Source organism: Balaenoptera ricei, chromosome 8 (assembly GCF_028023285.1).
Source record: "Balaenoptera ricei isolate mBalRic1 chromosome 8, mBalRic1.hap2, whole genome shotgun sequence".
Lineage (NCBI taxonomy): Eukaryota > Metazoa > Chordata > Mammalia > Artiodactyla > Balaenopteridae > Balaenoptera > Balaenoptera ricei.
In genome coordinates this window covers 96,942,315-96,955,406 of record NC_082646.1, presented here as the reverse complement: position 1 = coordinate 96,955,406, position 13,092 = coordinate 96,942,315, and the positions used below count along the sequence as shown (strand labels likewise).

General features: G+C 39.2%; 1 protein-coding gene across 2 annotated transcripts in view; it reads right to left on the bottom strand.

Annotated features, from left to right (window-relative positions):
* The window catches only part of TTC17 (tetratricopeptide repeat domain 17), a 140,737-nt gene that overhangs the window by 35,010 nt on the left and 92,635 nt on the right, over positions 1–13,092 (bottom strand). For both annotated transcript variants that reach the window (XM_059931412.1, XM_059931413.1), the window contains exons 18-21: positions 7,792–8,051; positions 7,157–7,310; positions 2,256–2,376; positions 210–369 (exon numbers count right to left, since the gene is read on the bottom strand). In XM_059931412.1, the coding sequence (XP_059787395.1) occupies positions 210–369; positions 2,256–2,376; positions 7,157–7,310; positions 7,792–8,051 (695 nt within the window). The remainder of the gene's footprint in view (positions 1–209; positions 370–2,255; positions 2,377–7,156; positions 7,311–7,791; positions 8,052–13,092) is intronic.

Here is a 13,092-nt window from a genome sequence, read left to right as displayed (position 1 = left end):
CAGAATTAAAATTTCCTGGTCATAAAAAAAAGCATAAGCTCAGTCACAGGGCCTGAAAGAAATTAGGCTTGGCCTAAAGCCACCTAGATGACAGCCATCTGAAAATAGGCAAAAAAATATGGCCTGGCTGCTTGTGCTTTCTGCTATCAGTTGCACCATGACTGTGGGGCTGAAAACTACAGAGAGGCTGAATAAAGCTGAGCACTCACCTCTGTTAACTGGCTCTCGCCTGTGTAATGTAGGCTGGCTCGGTTGGAAACCCCCTGCAAGTGGTCCAGGGTGTGCATGCTCGTGGGGAGATTGCCATTGCAAACAGGTTCCATCGCTGGCTGCTGTATTGGAGTGGCAAAGTCTATGTGTTCTGTGATGCTGAAAAATGGAGAGGACCACCTTAGCCATGGAAAAATTGAGTGGGTGGGGAGAAAGAGTATTAATAATCAGCTGACCATAACTTCAACATATTATTAGAATTGTCTGGAACCACAGAATCTCACAATGCAAGAGACTTCAGAAGTTATTTAGTCTGATCTCTCATTTTACAGGTACAAGGACTCCAGTGCCTGGTAATGACCATCTGTTGAATGTATGAATAGAGATCGTACCCCGGGTCAAAGCAGCAGTGTTGGGATCTGAGTCTTGAACTCAGTATTTTCTCAGTCTCCTCAAGCTGCCTCCTTTCTATGCCCCGTGACGTCTGATTTCCTTACTGCTGCTTGGCCACTTTTTCTCACTGGGGAGGTTTTAAGCCAGGTGGGTTTTCTTCTAGGACTTCTTTTTCCAGGGTACAGATAGTGATAAATACCCACAGGTGGTTCCTATCTTTTACTTTCCCTCTATACACAGAAGCACACTTGTCCCCACAGAAAAAGTTACCTAAAGTGTAGACAGTAAATGTTATACAGATCCAGCTATTCACTGTATCTATGTATAAGATGTAAGTACTTCCCTTCATGGTTCCAAAGGGGTCATTTTCCTGCTATAGACAGGCTAAATGTTATACCCTATCATATATACTGTTGTGGCAAATTGGCACTGCCAAATTTTGTTATAGCTACTTAAAAAGTTTAATACATATTATGCAAACATTCATTATTTATTCAGAGCCTATTACATGTCAGATATCAGGGTTATAATAATTAACAAAACATACCCAGTTCCCACAGTTATGATGCTCAGAGTCTTGTGATAGTCAGTTATTACAGATGTGATGAATTGTAAAAGATGAAAACACAGCGCAATGTCAGTTTACTACAGGAGGGTATATATTTCCTCCATGCTGATGGAGGAAGGAGGTGGTTAATGAAGGACTTCCTGCGGAAGAGAGATTTAAGTGGAGACCAGAAGGAGGAGTATGAATTAACCAGGAAGGGAGAAGGTTCTGAGAACACCAGCACAGGCAAAGGAGATACCACATGTGAAGGGAGGGAGGGGGGAGGGCAGAGCTGAAGATGGAAAGACACGCAGGGAGCAAATCATGAAGGGCTCTGTGGGCCACTGTAAATAGCGATATTTGTAAGTTATTAGAGTATTTTAAGAATTATTTGACTTATATTTGAGGAATAATGCTGAGTACTGTGGACAGAATGGACTGAAGAGATGCAAGAATGAATAAACCAAGAGGACCAGCTAGGAGACTACTGAGTGAATCTAAGTGGAGATGACGGTGCTCTGGTTTAAGGAGGCCGCAACGGGGATGAAGAAAAGCAGGTGGTTTTGAAAAATACTCAAAAGTTGTGGGAGTAGAGCAGTCTGACTAGGAGTAATTGTAAAATAAGAAGGCTTAGTGGTAAATCTTGGGGGAACTCCAATGCTTAAAAGGTAGACAAGGGGCCAAGAAAAGAGACTGAGCATCCAGGGAGGAAAAAGCAGCTATAAGAGAGGCAACCTTGCTCGCTTGTGTCCCGGTAGGTGCTTGTAAATCTGGATTTGCTCTGGCTCCCTTTGTAAGCACACGATGTCAGGGAGATTTTGTGCTTTGATTGAGAGAGATCCAGTCTTTAATTCAAACTAAGTAAGTTAGCTGTGACTTCTAGATAGCTTAGAAAGTATGGGTGAAGGCACTGAGAAGGGGGCACATCGACGGTTTCAGTACAGTGGGCTGAGTCCAACTGTGGTATCCTCTGAACCACCAACCCTAGAGAGGACGACTCTTCTAGTAGCTGTTGACAAAGAAGGGCAGCCATGAGGTCAGCTGGGGCCCAGTGGGATCACTGGTCACAAATGCCCTGAAGGAGGGAGAGGTTTAAGATACTCACTCAATGTTTTTTGAAGAAACTGCAAGCCAGGTACTCACGATGGCCGTCAGCTCTACCCAGCGGAGTTTGAGGCACTCGTCCGGGCTGGGCCATCCCAGACTCTGGTAGTCACGCTTTTTTCCTGGAAGGAAAGTATGTCATCAACCGACACGATTGCAAAGGAACAGAACGTATAGTGTCTTAGGCCCTGGTGATTACTTCATCCAGATCGGTGTATTGGAGGTGCCAATCATTCTTCTAGTCTAGAATTTCTACCACCTAGAGAACTAACTAAAATCTTGTCATTCACAGCTATGGGAATAACAGTCATCTTTGAGTAAAGCCTTGTTTTCAAAGACAGATGATGAAGTAAAAATAAATGTGCCCTTCACTGGATTTAAGACTGAGATAAGGGTCAAAATACTCTTCAATGTTAACATTTTACCAAACTTAATTTTTACCTTTCTATTGCTTTCTATTCAAAATCAATACATTTTGATTTTATAAAGACAACTCTAAGTCAGGAGAAACATGTATCTCTAAAGCAGGGTTTCGTAAGCTGGTACTATTGACATTGTGAGAGCTGTCCTGCCCGCTGGAGGATGTCTGGCAGCATCCCCGGCCTCTACCCAATAGATGTCAGCAGCACACTCCCTGATATACGACAACCAAAAATGTCTCCAGATACTGTCAAATGTTCCCTGGGAGGGCAAAGTCACTCCTGGTAGAGAACCCCTGCTGTAAAGGAAAGCAGTAGGATAGAGAATAATGATGATAATGAAAGGTTATCATTTATTTCCAGAGCACTTACCATGTGTTCAGGTCCTGTGCTAAGGGCTTATATCTGTAACCTCATGAGGCAGATTTTAATCCTCATTTCTCAGATGAGAAAACAAGAGGCTCAGAGAAATCAAGTGACTTGCCCAGGGTCATCTGGCTACTAGGTGGCAGAAATGGGATTCAGATCCAGGTCTGTTTGACTCTAACGTGCACATTCCCAATCATGCTATTTAAAGCTTTACTGGGCTTTTAAAGCTCTGTTTATGGTACCCTTCAAAGGTACTACCTTTTGGGTGGAGGCCCTTTACTTAAATCAAGTCCCCAAGAAAAGAGCAGAATTAAGTCCTATCTGGGAAGGATTCTTCTGAAGAAATTCGACTGGAATGGACAGGAAGGAGAACTTTGGTTCTGTATAGCTCTTTTTTATACTATAGGAATTTACCAACGATAGAAAACTGTTTAAGACACAGGCAGGCCTTTAGATTTAGGTTTTAATAGAACAGAAAAAAACAGTTTGGAAGAGTTTCAAATGAACCCTGTTTAAGTTAATAAGTTAAAGAATTGAACCACAGGTTTCACAATAAAGCTTATTCTTCTTTTATGTTTAAGAAATTCACTTGAAAAATGTTTATTGAGCATCTGTTATAAGAGACTGGGAACTGTGTTAAGACACTAGGGATACAGAGAGGAATAATTAAAGGGCCTGCCCTTGAGCTCACAGTCTACTGAGGAAGGTAAACAAACAAATTATTAGAACACAATAGGGTTAAGTGCTAGAGTGAAGGTAGAGAACAGCTGCATAGAGGAGAGAGCAACTAATGCTGCCTGAAGGTACCAAGGAAGAGATGGCATTGGAGTTTGAAGTGTAAAGATGAGTGACATTTTAGCACCGCTGAGGTGGCAGAAGGGCATTCCAGGCAGAGGGAACAGCATGTGCAAAGACAAGGAGGTAAAACAAGAGCAGGGTTGGTTCAGAGAATGGTACTGAAGAAGAGAGAAAGGCTGTGTTGTAAACAGCCTTGTGTACCACACTGGAAAGTTTGGTCTTCATGCTGCAGGCACTAGGGAGCCTTTGAGCGCACCACTCTCCACCTTGTTCACAAGTATATCATAAGACACTCTGTTAAATGCTTTGCTTTAATCTAGTTACATTATGTCTATGACACTTTCCTGGCCTTCCAGCCTACTAGCCCTCACCAAAGTAGGAAATGAAATTAGTTATGCATTATTAATTTTATTAATTCTTAGAAAATCTACAATGGTCCTTAATGATCCCTACTCTTCCCCCATGGGCTCACAAAGTACTGGTTTAATAATTTGCTTTAGAACTTTGTCAGAATTTATCACAAACTCCTTATCACTTGGTAGTGGACAGAATCCATACTTATTTGGGATACTGAAAATTGGGATATTGAACCTCTCCAGTCTTCTCTTGCTTTAGAATTTTTCACTTTAGTGACAGTGACACTTTAGTTCCATGACCTCATTTGCAAGTATATTCAGTGCCCTATCCAGGCCCACCTTCCTGAATCCATTTAAAATTGTCTGAGTGCTCTCCTATCATCTCAACCACCCAGAGCTTTAATTTTCACTTTTACAAGAAATTTTTAGTTTTTGTTTGTTAAAGTAATATAGGCTTATTATAAAATATTTAAAAAATGGAAAAGAATGTAGAAGAAAACAGAAAATCACCTGCAGCCCTATCAGCACCCAGAGATGATCATTTATGACATTTTAGTGTATTCTCTCCTACACTTGTTTCTATGTGCTTGTTTATTTTAGCATATTTCATCAAATCTAAGATGTCATAAACTGTAAGGTGCACATTATTTTACATGATTTAAGAAAGAAAAATGTTGCCAATTATTATTTAAGATACTATCAATTGTAAGATGATCTCAATTTCAGAGATACTGAAATGTGAAAAAAAATGTAGTCAAAATATAGTATATTTACTATTTTACAAAAACTGAAGTATTCTCTATATATGCTATTCTATAAACTGCGTTTGTTCACTTACTAAATTATAAACATCTTGGCTGCACAGTACATGGCAAGAACATGCTGTAATTTATTTAGGCAACTATCATCATTTAGGTATTTTTCAAATTTTTATTATGATAAGCAGCACGATGATCAATCTCTGTACTTCTATCTTTCACACTTGTAAGATAATTTATTTAGGGTAAATTACTAGAAGTAGAACTGTTGGCATATTTAAAAATTTTCTGATACATCTAGTCAAACTATCCCAAAATTCATTTTATTAACTCTCACTGTGTATCACACAAAGATAATTTGACAAGCAAAAATGGCATATCACATTTTATGTTTGCACGTCCTTGATTGCTAGTGAGGCTGAACATTTTATCACATTTAGTGGCTGTATGTGTGTGTGTGTGTATATGTGTGAGTGTGTATGTGTATTTGGTGAACTGCCTATGTACTTTGTACATATTTTATTGAAATGCTGTATTTTTTCTATCAATTTGTAGGTGCTCTTTAAATGATGTTGATATCCTTTGCTTATCATATATTCTGTAAATATATATAAACATTCTGCAAAAATACTTTGTTTCAATCCTTTGTCTTTCTATTTTGTAGTGTTTTCTGATGCCAGAATTATTTTTTTTCTTTTTCTCTCTGCTTTAGAAAGTCCTTTTTCACCTTAAAAGTATATAAATATCCATTTGAATTTTCCTCTTTTATGTTTTTGTTACATTTACTACTTAATCCATTGGAAGTTTCATTGCTATAATCATGTTTTATATTTTGAATATCTTTTTCCTTGCTACTGCAGACGTACCTACTAGAGGAAGTGTTGCTTTCTTTCCATAACATGTTAGCACACGCTATCTTTCTTAAACAGTAAAGCTACTTCATACTTTCAACTCTAGTCATGACAAATTATCCTTTTTGGTGTCCTTAGTATTTTTCTCAAATCACAGATCATTCTGGGATTTAGCCAAGTTGACCTCATTCTTTACCTTTTATTATGTGTCCTTTGCTTTCAGCTTTGGTAAATACAACTTAAATAAGACACATTTTCATGAACTTACCTTGAATTTTTGAAGTATAAGACAGTGAAAATATCCTTTTAAAAAAGGAGACTTTTGGGGCTTCCCTGGTGGTGCAGTGGTTAAGAATCTGCCTGCCAATGCAGGGAACACGGGTTCCAGCCCTGGTCTGGGAAGATCCCACATGCTGCAGAGCAACTAAGCCCGTGAACCACAACTACTGAGCCTTCGCGTCTGGAGCCTGTTCTCCGGAACGGGAGAGGCCGCGACAGTAAGAGGCCTGCGCACCGCGATGAAGAGTGGCCCCCGCTCACTGCAACTGGAGAAAGCCCTCGCACAGAAACGAAGACCCAACACAGCCAAAAATAAATAAATTAATTAATTAAAAAAAAAAAATGTAGCTCTTGCAGGGCCACCATGTTTAAAAAAAAAAAAAAAAAGGAGACTTTTTTAAAAAAAAGAAATTCTATCACCACTATTTCATTGTTGGAAAAGAAGGTCAACTGGACTCATGGCAATGGCCCTGAACCTGGAGTCCAAAGATAGACTTCGGGACAACTATGAACCCTGAAAGTACATGCCAAATTTTGATGTAAATGCATTTTTTTTTCCTGGGGAGCATTTATCCAATACTTAAAGAGACATCTGACATACAAAAATGTTACTAAATAGTCAATACTTATTGAGTCCTATGTGCCCAGTTCATTTAAAGCACTTTGCATGTATAAACTCATGTAATACTCACAACCACCCTATAAGACAGATGCAATTATCGCCATTTTATAGATAAGGAAAATGAGGCACAGAGAACTAAATGGCAAAACTGGTGTGTGAAGCCAGGGAGTCTGTCTCAAACTCACAGTTTTACATATTAAACTAGACTGTTAAGAATTAATAGGATATTTAAGTTCAAGATGGTAAGATTGTAAGTCAAATGGCCAATGGTAAAAAAAAAAAATCAAGTATATGTCAAACAAAATTTTTTATATCAATGACTGATTTCTTGCTCACTTGGTTCAATTACGTTCTCATCTGATCTACTTCAAGTTGCAAACACACCCTTTGTGAGAACTGAGACAGTGAAATCTGAAAGAAGAAACTGGCATATTAAATATTCAAATTTACCTTGTGGCCCAGGAGATGCCACCTTTGGGCCAGTGATCTCCAGGTTTGCTTGGTTACGATGTACATTTTCTGCCTGATTCGATTCTACCTTTTTCCCAGGAGTTTTCTTATGATCTCCTTTGGGTTTCTTTACACGTTTGACTTGGAATGTGATCTGGGAAACGAAAACATGTTAGGGACAAATGAGACCAATTATCACTTCTGTCCATGGCTGTGGGTATTGGTGGCTTTAAGAATAATCAGTCTTGTGCTAGGGTTAAGTTCTTTCCTTCAGTTTAATTCTTAAAGGTCTAGATGAAAAATGTTTAGTGAAATAAACAAAATAACCTAGCCTTGAAGGGTATAGAGGAAACTGAAAAGTAAGATGTCTGAACTGGGCTGTTCCCAAGTCTGCAGGCTTTGAGTGTGGTTTCACACCCATCCCACTTCCTTTGCCTCCTGGAAGAGCCAGCAATACCTAAGTAACATGAAATGCTTCTGGCAGTACAATCCCATGTGAAGGCTGACTGGAGCGTGGAGTAAAGTAGAGCCACACACCCAACAGAACCCTTACACTTTGCGAACTAGGAGCACCTCTCACCCCCCCCAAAGACCTGGGCTACAATTTGATAAGAATTGAGTTAGCAAACACTTACCCACTCTGTTGCTTCATCATCTTCACTTCTGCAGTCTCCATAGCAAGAGCTTCTGGCCACTCCATCCTGGGGACCTTTCTTCAGTACTCGTATCCCCTGTAAGTCCAGACGCCGTCCTTTCATCTCTAGTGCTCCCCCAAAGCCTTCCAGAGGCCATGCCTGTTGAAATTCATCCACCAAAGCTAATATCTCTTCTGACATTTTTGTTTCATCTGAATTCTCCATCTCATCAGAACCATTGCTTTCCTCAACCACTGTACCTGCAATTCAAGTTCCAGCATGTTATTAAATATTACAATCATTCAAGTACTTGAGGGACTCCAACCTTGCTTTCTGAGAAAAGTTTTGGCTCTGTTTAGAGGCACTTCTATAGTCCATCTTCATAAAAATACCATTCAACATCTTCAAAATTCATAATATAATATCCTTGTCATCTAGCTTTTGTAAAAAACCTGGCTGAGCACAATGGCAGCAGCTAGATGGCAGGATGTCATAGATTATGTCACTAGTGAGCATGAAGATGGCCATTTTATTTTTTTAAATTATTTTTTAAATAAATTTATTTATTTATTTATTTATTTATTTGGGCTGTGTTGGGTCTTCGTTTCTGTGTGTGGGCTTTCTCTAGTTGCAGTGAGCGAGGGCTACTCTTCGTTGTGGTGCGCGGGCTTCTCGTTGAGGTGGCTTCACTTGTTGCGGAGCACGGGCTCTAGGCGTGCAGGCTTCAGTAGTTGTGGTGAGCAGGCTCAGTAGTTGTGGCTCGTGGGCTCTAGAGCGCAGGCTCAGTAGTTGTGGCGCATGGGCTTAGTTGCTCCGCAGCGTGTGGGATCTTCCCGGACCAGGGCTCGCACCCGTGTCCCCTGCGTTGGCAGGCAGATTCTTAACCAGTGCACCACCAGGGAAGTCCTGAAGATGGCTATTTTAAATGTGTATTTTTTGGGGAAAAAAAACCCAACTTGCTCTAGACATGAGACAGAGATGGCAAAGATGAAGTTTATTATGAAATATTATTTATTTAATATATATATAGGATTCTTCAAGCTTTATTCAAATAGCATATGAAATATCATAGCTGTTCAGACCGTACAGTCTGCCTTAACTGAACAATGATTTGTTTAGTGGAAAATTATCCTAATTCCACATGAAGGCTCCCATTTTTGCTAATGGCTAATATAAGAAATAGCAATATACTAGTGTAATTTTTTTCTAAAATGGTTATCAAGATATTTATTACGTTGCTCATGTTTCTTATATAAAGACTCTCATGGATGTTTCTCAGTGCAATGGCCTAGTAAAAATTCTCTCTCCTGAGAATTCAATATGTTTCCATTATTATACACTGCAGGTTACACAACCTTATAAGTTCCTCTCTATGCTTACCCAGAAAGCTTAAGGCAAAATTAGTCTAAGTTTCTTAATAGAATGCCTTCCTTTCTTAAAAAAATTCTTTACTATTTAACTTTTGCTATTTTGAATTAATGGCTGAATCTTATATTGTGTGTTCTGTGAAAATTATCTTCAATCCTTTTTGGAAGTGTACAGGGTACAAAAACAAACAACAAAATGGAATGCCTCCTCTTGTAATATGTACTCACTGGACAACCTGAGAGCTTGGGGTTGATTGTTCACAAAATGCCAGTCTACATTATCCCAATAATCTTCAATTGGTAATTCTGGCTTGTTCAGTGATTTAGAACATGGCATTAATAAGGTCAACGTCAGGAATCTCATAACCATATCACCAGACCTATAGCCATAGTGAGTAACCCATTTTAGAAATGCATAGTTTTAGTCTCTGAGGAGGCTTGGGGTAAGAAAGATGGCTGATTACCATGGCTAAAAACAACTTAAAGCTTTGAGCCCCTCTCACAGAAGGTCTGCAGTGTCACCCTTAGCCCTCTGGTGGCATCTCTATCTCCTCTCCCACTTTCTATTCCAGAATGTGGGAAGGTCGTTGCCAGGCTGAGAGTACTGCAAGAAATCTCTTGTCATTCTTGAAAAAGCTATAGGGCTCTTCCGTTTGTTAATAGGTGACTACAAAATGTACTGCTGCCCTTTCAAGTGAGTTTCTTTTAGGTTTTCTGAACCAATCTGCTAGATTCTATTGCTTAATATTGTCATTAATGTTCTGAAACAAGCATAAAGTAAAATAGGGGTTTGTAAAGTCTTTTTCTTTAGGGTATTTAGATAAAAATGGTTGGTTACTTGCCAAAATTATGTGGCCAGTAGTATAAATGTAGGGTGGACAAAGAGTTTTTATTTTTAGTTTCTATCTTGCTGGCTACTATATTCCAAATGTCCACCATTGCACCTGGCACACAGCAGGCACAAATAGCTGTAGAATCAATTAATGGGAACGCAGGAATACTTTGCTTTGTGAGATCCTTGAGGATCTGCTGTTCCTCCTTTTGCCCTGTCCTGCTGGAAATTCAAGACTTTTTAAACTCTAAAAAGTGTCATCTGTTAAAGTACTGTCAACCCAGATGAAAGGTAAGCCAACAGAAAGGCAGGCACTATGTTTTCAGCATAGTGTCTGGCACACTACGTGATTTACAAAGTTCTCAGTAGCTAATCCAGGAAAGCAGCTGAAAAGGATTGCTATAGGGGTCCCAAACAGGAACTTAATTAGAATTGCCTGGCAACTGACTTGTAGCAACAGAGCTGTCTCTAAGTACTCCTCATGTTATTTTAGCTTCTTCTCCTTCTTTCTCCTATGGCCATGGGGTTCCTTGCACCTGGTCCTGAGACAGAAGAGGATTTTTGATAGATTTGGTCATAGCCAAGAATATGGGTTTAAAGAAAAGTGGCTTTTGGTCAAAGGTAGACAGCAGGTAACTAATCCCCCAGTGTGTAGTTAGAGCTGCATACAGATGCTGTGTGTGGAAGCCTTATTTCCATTTAGTAACTACTACTATCTAGAAAGCATTCATGTTTTTTAGTTGCAAAGAGTTCTGCAAGCCCAGGTCCCAAAGGTTGATACTTCCCTGTGCCCTTACCATATGGTAATAGATATCATTATCAAAAAGTTCTTAGAGAAAGGGCCTTTCATTGATGAAAATCAGTATTCAATTGAGAGACTATGGAACTTGCTGCACTCTGCTGCTGGCAGCCATTCGGCCTTTTCCAAGGCTGCCGGGGTCGGGGTGATAGCAATTCTTAGAGAACACCACCAAATAAAGGTGAGCAATGGGGAGATCAAAAATGTGCTATGAGTGAGAAAACATAAACCAATCTTTATTTAGACCTTATTACATGCCCATCTCCATGCTATATGCTATACAGATGGGAGCAAAAGGAATCTGGTCCCAAGGAATTAAAGATAATCAAGCTGGAGACACAAACCTATATATCAATACATTAAACAATGAGAGAACAATTACATTAAAATTTTTTTTTCTAAAGGAAAAACATAATTGAATGTAGTCACAAAATGCTTCTTACAGGAGAGTAGACTACCTGAGGCAGGATTCAGACAGAATAGAGGTTCAGGGAGGGCACTCCCCGAGTGATGAAACTAAAAAAGCAGGTATGTATATACTCACATACCCATATACACACATACAGATACAGGCATAAGGAAGGTATATGTGAAGGCACTACTAATTTTAAATTAACTAGAACAAAAAACGTATACAGAGTATATCAGCAAATAAGATATTTAGGGAAGGTGGGTGACACTGAGAGTGTCTGGGAAAGTCAGGAAGAAGATTCATTGTAAAGGGAGCTTCTAGTTTGTTAAGCAAAGAATAACAAGATGAGAGCCACAATATTTATAAAGGTTAGATTAGTAAATCAGCTGGTGATTTAGGAGTTAGGGGGTGGAGGACAGAAGGAAGACAGAACAGAGGACAATTAGAAAGGTGCTTCAACAATCTCTATAAGAGTTATATAAAGAGAAGGTGACAGGCTGGGGGTAAAGGGGAGATTTTAGAAAGGGAGGGAAATAGGTATGAAGAAATTTCAATGAAGAAAAATTAATAGAATTTGGTAATTATATGGATATAATGGCAAACAGAATAAGTCCGAAGATGATGTCAAGATTTTTTTACTATGTGAAATTTTAGAATCTGTGAATATGAAAACATAATGCTATTTACAAAGATGATGGAATTGGCAGAGGACAATAGGATAGTGTTGGGATTTCAGACGCTTATTCTTAATTCATTTAAACACCTGTTGTTATGTGCTTACGAATATGCTGAGGGCTCAGGATATAACAACCCACGGAGCTATGGTCTAGGCTAGAATGGATGGAGGAGCATATCTCCAGACATTGTCCAATAAGGAGCTGGAAATACAGAATTCAGGTCTGGAGAGAGGTCCGGACTACAGAGGGATCTCAGAAGGTTTTAAGTTATACTTGAATTGAAGTAGGAAGAAAAAGTAAATATTAGACTGCTGCTTGTGGGGCAGATGCTATGATGAAAACTGGAAATAGAGAGACTGAGACCCATATCTTTATTTTTTCTTTATCTTCTTCAACATGTACCATTTTCAAACTGGAAAAAGGAGAATAAATACTGTGAAGTGAAGAGACTGAGCACCCGCAGTGAGGCTTGTATGAGTTCACGTTTTTTCACTTTGATGAATCCTATCTCAGGGTACTGGGAAAACTCACAGCTGAGTCTGTGAGGTAATGAGGCAAGAATCACAGGGACAAGGAGAAGTGCTGAGAGATGGAGAGAAGTGTATGTAGTTCTGATTAGAAAAAGAAAAAAACAAACAAAAAACAGAGAGAATAAAGAAAGAAAAAAAGGAAGAAAAAAAGAAGTCCACTATAACTTTGTAATGTTCCAGACACACCTGGAAATTCATGGTCTGGGCACCACAGTTTAAGAGATTTTCAAAGTGGAGCATATTCATAGAAAAGTGACTTGGTGAAAGTACTCAAAACCATGTTAAATGAAGAAGGTCTGAAGAAATCAAGAGTGACCCCATAGTAGGAAGAGTAGCTGATATACTGTGCGCACACACACACACACACACACACACACACACACAATCAGACCTGAAAAATATTTTGCTAGAAAGATTAAAAAAAATTCCAGAGTGAGTACTTCAAGGATGCTGAAGGGTATAAAAACTCTAATAAAGAGAAGTTATTGAAGAAAATGAGGACATTTAGCTAAAAGAAGCAAAAACATGGGGGGTGGGTAGACAGGAACAATACTCATCTTCAAATATCTAAGGAAATGTGACATTAGTGAGAGGGAAGACTTTGTTAGCCTCAGAGGGCAGGACTAGAAACGAGAAGTCATACTTTAGCTCAATATTAGGAACGGCTTATGAATGGTCAGAATT